Source organism: Caretta caretta, chromosome 10, assembly GCF_965140235.1.
Source record: "Caretta caretta isolate rCarCar2 chromosome 10, rCarCar1.hap1, whole genome shotgun sequence".
NCBI classification, from domain to species: Eukaryota; Metazoa; Chordata; order Testudines; family Cheloniidae; genus Caretta; species Caretta caretta.
Window position 1 is genome coordinate 55232209 of NC_134215.1, and position 17201 is coordinate 55249409.

At 43.3% G+C, this 17201-nt stretch overlaps 1 protein-coding gene across 12 annotated transcripts in view; it reads right to left on the minus strand.

The window, feature by feature from the left end:
* Positions 1 to 1780: 1780 nt before the first annotated feature.
* Positions 1781 to 17201, minus strand: part of FAN1 (FANCD2 and FANCI associated nuclease 1) — a 44845-nt gene continuing 29424 nt past the window's right edge. For 10 of the 12 annotated variants that reach the window (XM_048868232.2, XM_048868233.2, XM_048868227.2 and 7 more), the window contains 7 exons: positions 16158 to 16277; positions 10873 to 11037; positions 9582 to 9750; positions 8072 to 8175; positions 6229 to 6423; positions 4327 to 4455; positions 1781 to 1997 (listed from right to left, as the gene is read on the minus strand). In XM_048868232.2, coding sequence (XP_048724189.2) covers positions 1860 to 1997; positions 4327 to 4455; positions 6229 to 6423; positions 8072 to 8175; positions 9582 to 9750; positions 10873 to 11037; positions 16158 to 16277 — 1020 coding nt within the window. In that variant the 3' untranslated portion in view covers positions 1781 to 1859. Of the gene's footprint in view, positions 1998 to 4326; positions 4456 to 6228; positions 6424 to 8058; positions 8176 to 9581; positions 9751 to 10872; positions 11038 to 16157; positions 16278 to 17201 lie in introns of those variants that run through there. The other 2 variants (XM_048868234.2, XM_048868236.2) reach the window with 2 other exon arrangements.

Sequence of the window (17201 nt, forward strand, 5' to 3'; positions counted from 1 at the left end):
CCACTGTCTCTCAGTTTATTTTACTGGTTTAATAAAAATGGTGCAGGAGTAGACGAGGAAGAGTCTGCAGAAAGATTACAAAGCAGCATTTGTTCTGTGTGGCCCATTTGATATTTTCTCAGTGACTGCGTCTTACTTTTTTTTTTGCTTGTCAAACACACCCATGTTGCCACTTGGTGTTTTTTTCCTTCATTTGAGACTGTTGTGTCATTATTTGAGTTTGAAAAGGTCACACAAATAACCTACTTTGGTTAGATGAAGAGACAGTGTCTGAAGTAACTTTGTTTTGTTGCCATCAATATTGAGGCGTTAGGAAGATCTTTCTTTGCTGTTACCATTTTGCCCCTATAATCTCTGGAGTTGTGGATTCCCTGTGCTTCCTAAAGAAAATAGCTACATATTATATCAGTACACACAGCAGGTATCTAACGAGCTGCAAATTTGGTTCAATATTGGGTATGCAGGCACCACAGCATTTATCTCTTTAAGGGAATAATAATATAGCATAAGTAGAAATACTATCCTCAATCATAAAATAGCCAACACTCATTACATCTCCATTTGTTTACTCCTATACAGCCCCCTGTATAAACTTTCTATATTAATAGTGTATCTTCTGTTAAAAGCTTAATTTTATTCTCTTATTGTATGTCTGTTCTGAGCCTCCACTTAACCTATCCCTTATTTACAGCATTAGGTACTTTAGGGGGAAATAATCACCTTTCAGGGAGTTAATTCTTAGTAAACTGAACATTTGCACTCCCTTGCCCTTCTCCCCATTAGCTAGTGACTCTCAAACTGTTCCATGCATGGAAGTAGGACAGTTGGTGTCGGTCTCATGGGCAAGAATACTTCATGGCACTTAACTCCAAAAGAGCAGACTTTGGTACTTATAATGGTTCAATTGGCTGAGCAAAGTGAGACCCTACAGTCAATTTAATCTGGCTGTAAGGTGATAAGCAGTGAACAGTGCCTCTAATCACTTCCAAAAATATCAGGGATTGTTCTAGATCTCAGATAGGGGCTCACTGTATGCTCCTATCACCTGGTGACCAGGCTCATCAGCTTTAAGCAAGTCTGTAATTGTCTATAAATCAAAACTGGTTAATGTGAGCCATTACTACCTTGAAGCATCATCATCATAACCCTAACTCAGCTCTGCTCATTGTCCCACTAATCTACTACTCAAAGATTTATCTCACATGGTACATCATCTAGGGGTGTGTAATTACTAGCTAGCTTTGATTTAGTAAACTAAAAATATCAGTACAGCCATGGAGGTGTAAGGTGGCTGTCTGAGTAATGTAGGTGTGACCTTGAGCTGATTTGCTCATGCACATCTGCCCAAGATGGAAATTGCACATCCACGTAGCATTGTAGATGTATGTCGAGCCAGACAGAAATAAGAAGGGGGGGGCACAGGTTGGACTGCCGGGAGGTGAGGGATGGAAGGCTTCTCCTCCTGTTTTTCCTATAAAACATGCTTTTGAGTTATAGCAGTTTGGGGCACATTTGATGAAACTCAGACAGCTGAAATATAGGCACAGCTGCCAGATTACCTTTTTTAGTTAAGATCCCCGAAGTCACCTCTGTTCTACTTAGAAGAAAACCATGAATTCTTCTTCCACTTTGGAGACCTGATTTACAGTAAATAAAATCTGTTCATTCTTTACCAAAACAAGCACATCTTAAGAACTCTATTATTTCCATTGGTCAGGACCTAATTAAAAACACTTATCTAATGTCCTTAGTGGCAGGTGCTTAAAATAGGAGGCAACCATTAGCACATATTCATACTATTTATTTATTTTTTTAAAATAACCACCCCTCCTCTTCCAACATGTTCTAGACAGTTCTATTCAACTGAGGCGTTTACTTTTAGCTCCAACTGCAGCCACATGACAAACTTCTACAGCAGCTCCCAGCTTCTTCAGTTCACCCAGCCAAATCATCTGTTTGTAGGAGAGGCGATCATTGGGACCCTTAACTTCCACCAGCTGAAATGTTAATGTTAAAAAAAAACATTAATCTTATGCTTAGGTTTAGTAACTGAAAGCATCAACTAGGCACATAGTACCAGCTGTTTGGATAAGAGCATTTGTACCTTTCACTGTAAGAATGGCTGTTAAGAGGAAGCTGTTGCAGTTTTTAAACAAAATTTGAATGTGTGTTAAAGGAAGGCCATTAATTACAAAAATTAACTTCCAGTGTTTAATCATCAACCTCTGTACATAAGTTGTCTGTTAAAGGACAGTTAGTAACTGGATAGCTAAAGGTAAAAGTGTTACACTAGAAAATCCTACTGGTCAAAGAAACAGACTCTGGGACCTGTGTCCCCGGAACAACCAAGTTAAAGTATTTTATATAATCCACAATTCCTAGGGAACCGCTTCCAGCAGAACAAACAAGGCCCGTCTAGCTGAAGACCAACTTAAAATAGACGTATGTTCATGCAAAGTCCCAGACAGCTGGTTTTTGGAGTGATTCCACACTTAAAAAAGACTCCCACAGCCAGGTTCTGGCCCGTGTCCACTTTTAGTACCTCTTCTCTTGCCCTTTACAAGAAAAGAAATCTTCCTGGTGAATCTGCGTGTTTAAAGTTACCATGCAACTTATCCCCTAGCAGCCCAACACATCATTTTCTGCTACAGCTATGCTACTCCAACCTCTGCCTACCCTACCTCAGGGGTGCTTCTCCTAGTTGCATTTTTAGGTTTATCTTCTATAGCAATGCTCTACTACTGGTGGGTAAATGCTATCCTCAGTAAACTGAACAGAACCTAAAACTATACCAAGTAACTTCTAGTTCAAGTAAAGCTTTCCTTACCACTTCTGGGAAGACCAGTTTGGTGCAAAAGGAAAGTTTACAATCCACTCCAGTAAGCTCTCCCCCCCTCTCAATTTACTTTTCACAACTGTTAGCCAGCCACCAGGTTCCTTACAAGACAAAATTACATTTACCTTGTCTCTCTTTCTCTCTCTCTCTCTAGTCAAAATGGCTCTAACGTTATATCTGGACAAAACTAAGGCTTTTCAGTACACAGTTCTGGTGGAGGATCCCAGCAGGAAGAGTAAAGGCTTCTGCCACTCTGGCAATAAAGCTTATGGTCAGAAGTTCTTGTTAGGCAGAGGGGCCCTGTACTCATCTGCACAGAAAGATTCATTGGAAGTATTTCAAGACAGCTACTACCAGGCTAATGTGCTTCAGAGGACACAGGGTACTGAGAAGTGTTCACTTCCCTGCTGGTCACCTTTACTCAATCCAGGTGGTGTAGCAGAGCTACAGCACTTACATATATATAATTGTTCATATGCCACCAGTCTGGAGCGCTGATGGAGTGGTTTTCCTTTAGTATACATACACCTGCAGTGCAGATTATTTGGGGGGAGAGTTTATTACCCACAGTACCTTTTCAGCTATCGTTAAAATTAACTCATAAATCCATACTAATCCATCTGTCTTTATAGCTTTTTTTTTTTTTAAGCTCAGGGCTACAGAAATTCAATACAAAGGTGACCCAATAATTCCAGACTGGTGTATGCAGATATCTTTACAAGTAAAAATTCTAGATTAGCAGTGTTGACAGAAAACAATTAGGTACCCACAGCATGGAGCAGTATGCTTGATAATGAGGTAGTATGAATTTCCACACAACAGGACTAATGCCTACTTCTCCTGCATGTGCACAAACCAGAGCAACAGCACCACAGTCCTGCACTGTAAAGTACATTCCTTTAATACATGCCCTGCCAAACAGGGCAAGTTCAGCTACCCAGTGTCTCTGGGAAGAACTCTAGCAATGAACATTCTACCCACTCTCGGGTTTTTATTCCTCTGTCCGCCTGGGTGTTCACTGAAGACCTGCGTGTGGGATGGGAGTAAAGTAGCGTTTGATTACATACCACAGTCTGAGTAGAGCTATAGTCAGCAGTATGTGTAGCACAACCTGACCTCTCAACATTACTACATTGAAATTACTGCAAAGCAATCATGTGTGGCCTCTGAACCATTTGGCATTCATCCACAGAGACCTACTTGGTCATTTAGTGCTGGCTCTCTTCCAACGAATAAACTTCATTAAAAGGCACGCTAAGACGACATCAATATTTTCCATATAAGCAATTGCTACAGTGTTATGCCAAGCTAGTGCACAGGTCTATGAATAGCCTGTGGGCCACAATACACAAAAGGTTTGAAGACCCCTGCTATGACAGATGGAAGCTTTTCTTTTACTTCCATGCCATTTAGGATCAACTGAGTATTTCAGTTTAAGTTCAGGGGAATATCCCTAGTATGCTGCTTTCATGCCAAAGACAGGAACATACCTTGAAGCAGTGCTCTTGCGTACTCCACACGACTAGGTCAGGAAGACCCCCTCTGCAATGGCGCAGATCTTTGGAGAGCCTCCTACATACACCACTTAGAAAAGGTCCCCCAAAGCAAGACACTAGACTCTGCAAGTACATTAATAAAGAAGTGTCTTTATCTTGCCATTTCCAGTCTTGCAAAAGTAAGCCAACTTTATGCCATTTCTCTGATTTCTTCTTTGCCATTTGCTTAACACACCTCACATACTCCCTGCAACTAGCCTCCTCCAACATTCCCAGCTTTGGTACAGGAAAACTGGCAACAGGGTCAAAGAGTACTTCTATGGGCAGGGTTACACTACTGCGGTAAATCAATCTAAGTTACTCAACTGAAGTCGACATAGTTAGATCCACTTACTGCAGTGGCTACATTGCACTGTGTCGACAGGAAAGCACCTCCCCATCGATGGAGTACACAAATCAATGCGAAAGTGCTCTCCCATCGATTTAGTGTGTCTTCACCAGACTCGCTAAATCAACATTCGCTACATCAATTTCAACAGAGCCGAATCTCATACATGTAGACATGCCCTAAGGACCAAAACAGAACACTGGTCTAAGCACTAGCTTAAGACTTGGGGGACCTAGATTGCCACAGAATTCCAGTGTGACTTTGAGCAAGTTGCTTAGTGCCTCGGATCCCCATTTGTCAGATGGAAATAACAGCACTTCCCTAACTTACTGGGGTGAACACTAAGTATTGAGGTGCTCAGATACTATTGCAATGGGAGCCATCCAAGTCCCTAGATGGCTAGACAGAATTGTGACTTAACACTAAGGGCTGGATTCACAAATGGAATCTCTCTCTGGCCCAGTGTTGAAGCTGTTTCACTGTGGATAAATAATGAAAGAATCATTGGATCAGATTGAGAGAGAGCAAGCATGAGGATGACACTACAGGCTGATGGTTAGCACACTCAGCTGGGAGGTGGGAGACCCAGGATCCAGTGCCCTTCTCCAAGACTTTTTAAAATTATTATTGCAAAGGGGAACAGTTTCAACAGGAGAGACTGAGGGAGCCCCTCATCAGAATATCCCATAGTTCAGTGGTTAGAGCACTCACTTGGAGGGTTTCTGAGTAGCAGCCGTGTTAGTCTATATTCGCAAAAAGAAAAGGAGTACTTGTGGCACCTTAGAGACTAACAAATTTATTTGAGCATAAGCTTTCATGAGCTACAGCTCACTTCATCGGATGCATGGAGGGGTGACATCACTTGGAGGGGTGACAGATACTTACTGAAATCCCTTCTTGCCCTCAGGTGGGAGGGAGACTTGACCCAGGTGAGTACCCTAACCAAAGCTATGGGGGAGGTGGATCTCCCCACTGCCCCGCTTTTTGCCAAAACAGCACAGGGTCTAAACGCCCTGAGAAGGTTCCCCCGTGAGAATCCCAAGCAGAGGAAGGTGCCTCCCTGCAGCTCAAATTTAGGCACCTATCTCCAAGAGGAGTGGGGCTTAGCACACTTCTCTCCCCTTGACATCCCTCATTGGCTGGCTTATGCGAGAAGCCACCCAGTATGCTGACTTTTGCGAATCCTATTCTGAGATGCCTTCCTCCGCCCCCACTCATTGTATAAGAGCCTAGGCACTGAACTCAGGCTTTGTGAATCCCAGTGATGGTGTTTTCCACAGTATGCATCCGATGAAGTGAGCTGTAGCTCACGAAAGCTTATGCTCAAATAAATTGGTTAGTCTCGAAGGTGCCACAAGTACTCCTTTTCTTTTTGCAAATACAGACTAACACGGCTGTTACTCTGAAACCTAGGTATCTAAAAGTTAGGCATGGGCATACTCGGGGTCACCAGGCCTGGTTCCTTAATGAATCTAGGCCTAAGTGTGATAAGATGTTTGCTATTTTACCTGAGCCTGCTGGAGGGAAGTAAACCGGTCCCAACTAACTAGTGCTGCTGCTTTTCCCTCTTGAGCATTCCAGACATTGGCAATCATCTCTTTCAGGGTCTCTGAGGAAGCTGCGTACAGTAGCTGGAGTCTAGATTCAATGGCATCCCTCCTCTTCTCATAGAAGCTGTCAGTATACAAATCCAGGGGGAAGGCCTGTATGAAAATGGAAACACACTCCTCAGTAGCTGGAGTCTGACAATTCAAGGGCACTTGGAGAAATGGAGATTCTGAAATTGTCAATGCTCTGTTTTGAATGTTGGGCTACAATTTAACTTGCAGGTTTAAGAGAAGTAATTAAAAAACACAGCAGTCATCGAAATCTTGATTTAATGGAATAGATTACACTTGCACTTACACATTTAAGATTACTGCACCAAACACTAGCCACATTCAAGAGCCTAACATACTGGCCTAATGAACCACAGCATTTAATTAATAAAGAAGAGGTATTTCTAGGATCTTGCTAATTTAGCAATGTTTAACCTAAGAGGCTCCCCTTTTATCCAGACATACCTCAAGGTCCACAAGAGTAGCTAAGAACCTGGGGCCCCTGTTGGTACTACTAAACCGTTCAGGGTAATAGTCTGCACCAAGAATGTAGACACAGAAGAAAATATTCCCCCTTGAAATGAGTGACAAAGAAAATGACAGTCTGGGGAACATGCGTTTCCAGAAAGTGTATTGAAATGTCAAACATCACTACAGTCTGCATGGCACCGTGCCAGTCCATAAGATGGGGAGAGAGCAATGGTTCTATTTTTCTGTCTGCAGAGAGAACAAAGGCTCTACAGAATAGATGGTTTTTCAAGCAGAAAACTCCCATATTCTCAGAGTTCCCTCCCCCTATCAGTTGCCCATCTAGTCTCTCATCCATGTGCTCGCTGCATAGTGATGATGACTGAAGTTTGGATTTCTGATTCACACTTTCAGAGCACTTCAGAGATCTGGATTTCAATCTTACTCACTTTGGCGCTGCATGTGAGCTCAGAGCACAGTGTAGGAACCAGAAGCAGGGAAGGAAGAATAAAAGACAGGGGGAGAGGTGAGCTTTCAACCTCTTCTCTGCTGAGGCATGAGTCTCCTGCCACCTTTAAGCTGCAATAACAAATGAAACTCGCTACACAAAGGGCCAGGTACAAAAAAGCTAAACGGACAGCGCTGTGTTTGGTTAAATCCTGAGACATCCTGGCTATAAGCAGGTTCTGAGAGTTTGTTTTTTTTTAATTGGGAATGATGTGTGTATAATAAGATTAAGTTTATAAAAGGGAATGGATTTATGAAGGGATGAGCTTCAGTAGAGTCTAAGTATAGAGGAAAGGAACACTGGCAGAAATGATTGAAACTCACACAGACCACTCACTCACTCTATGTATGTTTGCACTAAGTTAGAATCGTGAAATTTGGTATGTTCACATATGTGCCTCTGAACTCAAAGAAAAGCTGACTTCCCGTCAGAGGTCACCAAAAGATTAATTTCTAAGGTTTCAAGCATTCTATGGCCTTACATATGTATTAGAGGGCATGAGGCCTCCACTCTGGAAAAATGATGAACATCAAAGGTCTTCAGTACTAGTCAGATTTTAGTCAAGAACAATTACCAACGGTAAGTGAATGCTGCACACTAACTGTGCCTGCCAGGGCAAACTACTATCAACTAGCAATGAAGAACATTTCAGTAACAGGATACAACCTGCCATCAGATAAAACACTGTGAATCTAGAACAGACTTTAATAGATGTTTATCATAATTATCTCTTTTTAAACAAACCTTTGGATAGAGAAAAATACCTTTCACAAATACCTGATAAGAATTTCTGAAAACATCTGGTATGCCATCCATGAAAATAATGTCCCACATTAGAAGGCTATAGAGTGTACTAAACGTGGACCCTTCTCCATGAATCCCTGAAGGACAAAAATCACATTCAGATTTTCAGTCATGGAAACAAAGATATGCACATTTCAATCTCTGAGTCGTTAAAGCAACCTCATCTGAAATACAGATTAAAATGTTCAGCAAGAGCAAAGTATCATGTTCAGGATTACACATACACGCCATCAACAGATACTAACACTAAACAAAATGTAGTAAAATGCATTTTAATGGCATTGATATCACTTTCACAATTTCCTAAGGGTCTTTGTTTAATGCCAATATAATGGACTAAAAAAATTTAATCAAGGCAAGACCCTTTTGAAGGTTACCAAATAACTACATTTTGGACATTTCAAAGCCTTAAGAATCTTGTCTATTACCCAAAACAAGCTACACCGAAGGTTGGCTGCTCCACTCCATTTTAAAGGGGATTTCAAGAAAGTTTAGTTTCATGGCTGTCAGCACACACTATCTTCGTGTAGACAGGAGTAGGGAATCTGGCAACACCCACTAATACACCATGTAGCATGCATGATGTCACTTGCTGCTCCACCATTCTCTATAACTTCCTCACTGATTCACTGGTCCAACAAATGCTTCACTTGGTTCCCCACTCCACTGTTTGGATCTCTGGCTATGATGAGAGTTGTTACAAAGCCTGACTTCTTGGTTCTCCACTAAGACACAATATTTTTAATGGCTGCCTACTCTGTTGTACTACACTCAGATTTTTAGTGCCAAGATACAGATAAAACAACAAAAAGATTACTAGTCCCCTAATCCTTCTGAAACTGTGGGGATTATGGTAAATTTCACAAAGTTATGAGCAACTGAAAACAAAATAAAGGAATCTGTTATGTGACATTAACTAAAGCAGTTGCTGATGCTCTTGCTATAACAGAAGTATGTATGTCTACTGTTAATTGCAGTGACCCTGAAATGCCAGAAGACTAGGAAGAGATGATCATCTAGTCTAGATAATCATAATGGGATGTCTATAAAATCCTTTTCTATACAATTTCCTCAGTGGCACTCTTGCTCCTGTTGGCACTCAGTCACTTACAGTTACAGCTTTTGGAATCCCAAACTCCTACACATGCGTGAATTACACTATTTTAAGTAAAAGCCTACTGATCTGAAAGACAAGATGAGAAACTTCCAATGCACTGGGAGATCTAGAAAGATAAAGGAATATTTTTTTTCCATTTCAAAACGGCAACTGGGATGTGGAGGAGAAAAGGAATCAAAGTCCAGGAGAAAGGCTCTAAAGTCCAATTTCCAGCTACTTTTAGGAAGGAAAAAAAAATCAGCACCGTTTCACTGACTTTCAAACAATGGGAGCATTAACTGCTAAAACTGGGTTAAAAGACTCTTTGTTGCTGATACTCCATTCCTTAACATTATTGCATTGGCATAAGAGAATTGTTACTATTACCCTGATCAAAGCCATTCTGTCTGTAATGCGTTAATGCCAGCTCCTCAACTGAACACATGATTGTGGACAGAGTGAAGTCTTCTCCTTCCTCTTGATCATCATCGTCCTCTACTAGAAACACAGATTTTCCCACCCCTGTCTGGGGACACATTTTTCCTTTGATTGTAACCTGAATACATCAAAACAGCTAGTTAATGTCCAATATTAAAGGTGAACAGCCTTATTTAAGTATCTTTACCTCTACTAAGGGATACACAGCTCCCTAGCACTGCTTTTACAAAGAGACACAAACTTCCAAAAAACAAGTGAAATATTGGTCAGCTAAAAATAAAGAATTCATAGTTTAAGCTGCCATTTTCTGGACAGCCATTTGCTAATGGAGTCAATTTTTGGATGACAAAATCAGACTGAAATGGCAAATGTTCATAAAGGAACCACACTAGCACAGCTTCTGAGTTGAAGGGAATGTCAGGAGTCAGGATACAGGGTAGACTCCTGTCCCAAGTGAAGTCAATGACAAACCTTCCACTAATTTCACCAGGGCCAGGATTTCACCCATAATATCTAGCAGGTTGCACACACAAAAAGCATTTAACTATGAAGTTAATCAAGAAGTAAATTCCTGCTCATCTTCTTGGCAAAATTTCCCAAAATCAAATATTAACACACCAGGGGACTGATCCTTGCCCACTGAATACTGATGTACACCTGTGTACAATAGGTGTGATGTCCTACCACTATGGTTTGGTGTGCTTTACACGCACTGTGAACAGGTGTAAATGACTACACAGGGCAGGGGAGAATGAAGCATAATAATATCCATTCTAATGTGGAAGTTCCTGCCTCCAGTGGACCACAAACCTGATTCTACCAGTCCTGCATTCTCACAAGCCCTTCCAAGAGGGCGAATAAACCCCCAATGAAGTTGGTAATATCTACCCGCATGTTACATATGGAAAACTGAGGCCCAGTGAGATTAAAAGTCATTCAGTAAGTCAGAAGCACAGTCTGGAAGGGAGCCCAGGAAACTTCTGGACACTATAAAGTTTTATAGCTTTACTGGTAAGCTGGGTCAGATCTACAGTTAGTATAAATCAGCACAGCTTCTCTGAAATCAGTGGAGCTCTGCTGATTTATACCAGTTGAGGGCTGGGCCCATTGTGTTACAGAGTATGTAATACAAATGCAGTGAAGTACACACACACACACACAGAGTTTCCAGCATTACCATCCCAGTCAGAAGGAAAAGACTGCTGGAATTGGTAGGTTCTCAGGAACCAGTTTTACTCACATGTGTAACATCTTCCACAGTTATGACAGGCAGCTCCTGAAAGAGGCTCCTGAACTTCTTGCAGCTTGGTGAGTCTCTCAATCGCAGTGCACGTTGGTAGAGAGAAAGTCGATGGCCTGTGCGCACAAATGGATCTGACAGCCCTTTTCTAATGCACTCAATAGCCTAGGAACGAAGATGATTTCAGGTAATGACCTGGGAAGAATATATGAGTCTATTTCTACTGAGCCTTAGGGAACATCTGATTCAAAGAGCACAAAGAAGAAAAGCAACAGAGAATAAAGAATGGTGTTAAAGGGGAATCTATTTCCTTTCTTACTCTTATTATACTGAAGAAACTCCTTTTAAGTGATATTTTGCACCGGCAAAATAGCAGAAGACAGTTTCAGAGTTACTAGAGTTACTCCCCATTTACACAAGTGAAACACGAAACTAAAATTTTCCCAAAGGGTACTTGGAAATGATAACTTCTATTCTGTAAATGGATGCAATTAGAATGAAATATTTTAAGTGTCTAATACTTAATTCAAAAACTAAACTAAAAATGCTCATGCCATATACTTTTGACCAAGAAAAAATGTGGCCAGGCTTTTCCCCCACCACCCTAAACCACTGCAATGCACTTAAATGTACCAGCTAAGCAAACAACGACCTGGAGAGGATCAGAGTAATCCATTCAGAGTAAGTGGCGGGCAGGAACGAAGAGGAGGGTGCCACTGAACACGCAGGATTTAATGCATATAAGTCTTGATTCCCAGCATTGCTATCTGGTAGTAGCAGCCAGTTAATCTGGGCCAATTTTTCAACAAGGTGACCCAGCTATTTTAACAGCAGTTTAATTCAAGAACAGGTATGCTAGCTCATGGTGCAAATATATGGAGGGTAAAACTGAGCCCAGCATAGGCCCTCTGCACTACTTCAGTCTTACGAATGGAAAGATGGTCTGAGGGTTAAGGCACTAAATTGAGACTTAGGAGAACTGATGCATCCGATGAAGTGAGCTGTAGCTCACGAAAGCTTATGCTCAAATAAACTGGTTAGTCTCTAAGGTGCTACAAGTACTCCTTTTCTTTTTAGGAGAACTTGGCTCTGCCACAGACTTTCTGTGTGACTGTGGGCAAGGTACTTCATACTTCTAAGGGCATGGCTACACTTGCAGATGTAGAGCGCTTTGAGTTAAACCAGCCTTCGCAGAGTGCAGTAGGGAAAGCGCTGCAATCTGTCCACAATGACAGCTACAAGCACACTGGCATGACCACATTAGCAGCTCTTGCAACAGCCACAGAGAGCAGTGCATTGTGGTCGATATCCCAGCATGCAAGTGGCTGCAACGTGCTTTTCAAATGCGGGGTGGGGGTGGAGTGTGACAGGGAGTGTGTTGTGTGTATGGGGGGGAGAGAGAGTGGGTTTTTGGGGGGCTGAGAGCATGTCAGCATGCTGTCTTGTAAGTTCAGATAGCAGCAGACCCCGCTCACTGCCTCCTTCCCTCACACACAGCATTCCACACTAATGATTGCTTTGTCTCGGAGCAGATAAGCAGCCGGCTGTCACAAACAGAGCTTTCAAAGAGCACATCCGCATTCCTGCAGCGATTCCAAAACAATGACAAGAGTGTCCACTTGACTTAAGGGGATTATGGGATGTTTCCAGAAGCTGATCAGAGTGCAGTAATGCAACACCTCGTTCACACTGACGCCCAGGTGTTTCAGCCAAGGCGTACCAAGTGTTAATCTTCTTGCCGAGGTGGAGCACCAGGAGCGTGCTAGCCGTGGAGTCAGAGCACTTTACGTGCCTTGCCAGTGTGGACGGGTAGCGAACTAGGGTGCCCGGGGCTGCTTTAATGCGCTCTAACTTGCAAGCGTAGGCAAGCCCCCAAGCCTCACTCAGTTCTCATGTAAAATGGGAACACTAATGCTTCCTTTCTCACACCTTCTATTTGTATTATATTATTTAAACTGTAAACTATTCAGGGCAGAGACTCTCTCTTACTATGTGTATATATAGTGCCTAGCAAAATTGGACACTGATGAAAGTCAGGATTTGTAGGAGCAACTATAACACAAACAACAACAGATCAGCTGCCAGGCAGCTACAGCCAGTCTCAGCTCCATCTGCAAACCAGGGAGAGAGATTTTGCACCAGCTCTGAGTGGGCTGATGCAGATGAGGTAGGAGAAGGGCAACTGGGTCACACTCAGACTTTGTCTACACTGGTGGCAGCATGGAGGATATGTGTAGCTCCAAGCTGCAGTGAACAGCAGGCTGCATCCACGCTGCAATGTGTAGCTATACACATCAGCAAAAATCTCGGGGGGGGGGAGGAGGGCAGCAGGGAAAGGCTCTCACAGCAGGGAGCTGCAAATCTTTTCTCCACTGCCTCCCCTTGTCAGAGCCTTTCCCACGCCTATCAGTGGGGAGGCAGCAGGACACTAAACTGCTAAAAACAGTATAGGCGAGGCGGCGCTGCTGCTGCACACAGAGAGCCATGTAGTGTATATACCTCAAGGTTATGGTGTGTCTTCACTCGCCAAAGCAGTGCCTCACCAGCTACACTGCTATGTATATCATTGCTGGGGGTGGGAGGGTGCCGTGCATGTATTCTTCACCCCACCGTAAATGTAGACGTAGCCTTAGGGTGCTGAGCCACAAAATTTGGAGCACACAGACTTCTGCTGCTGGCTGCTTTACCACAGTGATGTCTCATGCACCAATAGCAGCACCTGCTTACTGAAAGTAGGTGGAAGTCAAAGGAAGACCCAGACCTGCAAATTGGTGCCACTGGTTCCAACACAGTCTGCTGCAAATGTCTGCCTAAAAGTGCTGGAGAGTTCTGTAAGGTCTTATATAATCATTACATCCAAACATGCTATGCCATTCCCAAGCTGTTACATTTCTCTCCCTTGGCCACCTGCCAACTAATCACTTAGAAACCCAAGCACTAGTCTCCATGGACACGGTGTCTCTGAAAGCCTGAATTGTATCAGGCAGCTAGAAACTGGCAAGTTTACCCACTGCACAATTAATTTGCTTTTAGAAACTCACCCCATGGAGGGGCAAGGATGTCAGGCAAAAGTGGACCAAATCCCTCCCCAATGTACTTCCAATACAGGCTCCAGAGTTCCACACAGTAGGGATAAATATGGCCCACCACATGTCCTTTACAATGCCTTATTCTGGATCCTAACTTCTCACTCAATCTGAGACTGATGGGCTGTTTTTTCTCTGCGTGGATTTTGGGCGTAGTTCAGAGTCGTGGCATGGGAACTCTAGGGCTAAGGCACGGGCAATGTTGCCCCTGGACGAGCTGTTTGTGGGGAGTGATTCTGGGACCCCTAGATCTAAAAGCAGGAATCTCTACTACTTGAGCTAATGGACCAGGTCAATTAGCTCAAAAGTGGTAGCAAAGTCAAACCTCTGTTCGTAGTCTAGCCACTAAGAGGGCACAGAGCGTATGTCTACCCTGCAGCTGGGAGTGTGCCTTCCACCCTTGGGTAGACAGACTGGCACAAGCTCAGCTTTAGTAAGTACACTAAAAATAGCTGTGTGGAGGTTGTGGCATCAGCAGAGGCTCGTAGGCCAACCGTGCTCAGGCCCAAGGGATCAGGTCGGTCCAAGCTCAGGGAGCTAGCCTGAACCTCAGCCAGTGCCACAACAGCTACACTGATATTTTTAGTGCTCTAGCTCAAGCCAAGCTAGCAGGAGTCTGTCTCCCTGGGTTGGGAGACACATACCCAGCTGCTGTATAGTGTAGATATAGCTAAAGAGCCACACTGGGTTACCCCGGCTTCCACTTGCCAAAAGTTCTGCCCCTCACGGAGCAGCAAGTAACAAGGCCAGTTCTCTCTGGGCTTTACTAAATTTAACCCTTTGGTGTGCCATTTTTCAGGTAATAGTAAGTTTACTATCTATTGGTAACACTCTTCTTATACCATTTCTACTAGACGTTCAGAGCACTGAGCCCACTATTCTCTGGGTTGTCTAGTGCAGGCCCTATTGTGGTGCAGCAGACTAGGCAACATACCAGGCCAAATAGTGTTAATTCAGTTTGTGAGATTGCTTCTTTTGGCACCTCAGGACTCTGCCATGCTTCTTCACAGCCCAGGCTCCGTCTACACGTCACTCTGGTATGACGGCACTTATCTCCCACAACCTCTCCAAAAAACCAGAAATCCTCTAGCGAGTGAAAGCACATGGATAAGCGGCCTGGCAGACTTACAGGGAAAGAAAATAAGGCATCCAAGCCTGCCCTGAGGTAAAAGTTACCCCTGCTCCCCATCAGGAACAGTCTATCTAACAGTTCCCACTATATATGCTAAAATAGCTCCTTGCCTGAGGAGGAGCTAAAGAGGCCTCCTTTCCAGCTGCCTCTCCTCAACATGGGGGCAGAGATTTTAACAGGAATACCCCCCTCCTCTGCAAAGGCTTTCCCTGCCTCTCTGTGGAGCAGCCTACCAACCTAGTGCTCCTCCACCCCCCAATGTCGCCAATCTAGCCCAGTGATCAGAAGAGAATGAGTTAACACTGACCTGAGCTGCTATAGTTTGCCAAGGGGAGAGAGGGGTGCTTCCTTCTTCAATTGAGTGGATTGCGGATTGTTGCGATAGCGAGGATTAAGAAAGCTGTCCCCTGAAATTGTGGGATACTTCTGGCTGACTCCCAGGACCGGAGTCAAGCGGGGCTGCATCTACAGTGCAAAGCAACAGGATTCGGGCCCTGGGTCACAGCTTAACTCAAGCTCAGACCCACCAACCCTGCAAGGTTCTGAAACCATGGGTTAGCACAATTGCAGTGTAGATGCCAGGGGGATTAAACTTGAGCCCGGGCTTATGCTGTAGTGTAAACATACCCAAAAACAAGTCCTACTGCACAAGAGAAGCCTATCAACTACCCTTGGGAACAGATCCATACAAAGCACTGATGGCAGGTGTAGACTACAAATTTTACATCAGCTCAGCTCCACCAATGCAGCTGTGCCACTGTAATGAATCTGGTGAAGACATCTAAACCGATGGGAGAAAGCTCTCCCAACACCTTAATAACTTCACCTCTGCTCTCCTGCCAACGTGGCATGGTCTACATGGGAGGTTAAGGTATAACTACGCTGCTCAGGGATTTAGATTTTTCACACTGAGGAATGTAGTTATACAGAAGTATGCAGTGTAGACCAAGCCTTAGCCTCTTACAGTGCCTTCCCAGCACTCCTGCTCATATGAAATACAATCACAGTGTTTTTTAACACCTAGCTAGTACTGTTCTCCAGTGGTAGAGCATGCAGTTAGGGGATACCTGCTCAGTGCGTTTCAAGTGCTGGTGTAAATTCAGAGCCAGTCGATCCCACCATCGTCCTCTGCTGTCTATACAATACACTTCCTGAGACAAAAGATTCTGCAGCTCTTCCACGGCCTCCTACAGCAATGCAAAACTCTTCTATTAGATGACACAGGAAAGCAAGCTGAAGCATCATTATACAATTAAGCCAGTTACATTGCCCATAGCGCTGTAGTAACACAGTACTATTATCCTTCCACGTGTTTTGCCTCCTCCTCACTGGCTAATTTAACTCTCAGCAATTCTCAGCTCGAGTCCTTTTTACCCTTAACATCCCTTTCTATAACAGCTCCTATGAACATAGAGAGAGTCATTTAGACTTACAGGTCAACTGCAAAGAGGAAAATGCTTTTTCCCTATTTTACTTCTTTACGATATACAAAGAAGGTCTGAAAATTGCTTGCTTGTTTTTTGTTTAAAGAGGTTTTCCTGGTGTTTTTCTTTCTATTATAAATTTATGTTCCATGGTAGGGAACTCTTAAGCTAGAGATTCTTAGTCCTCAACTGAAGAGGCAGAGCATTTCAGAGTCAGCTTTCCCTCTCACCCTCAAGAGTATGTCTTTACAAGGGGTTAACAAAATCCAGTGAAAAGGAGGTATCTTTAAACAGTCTAAATAACAACCCCTCAGTGTTAGACTCTTGCCATGTAATAATCCCCAATTGGATCTGCAGCCTTCCACAGAGTCTTCCAGCTATAACAGCGAAGTCAAAACCTAATGCTATGCAAGAAAAAAAAAAAGTGGAAAAAAAATGTTGAAAAACCTCTTACAGGCCTTATAGCTCCTAATGCAGGAAGAAAAATGGTACACTGTTTTTTTCTTCATAGGTTACCTTTAAGCAAAGCTGCACAAGATCCTATCATCTCTAAAGCTACACAACAGATAAAAACATCATTGACTATTCAATGTCAAATCCTTCTACAATATTCCTGTGAACTGTATCATTAATGAGGTCTGACACTGTGCAGTTATAATGTATTAAGACTGCCACCCACGGAAAATG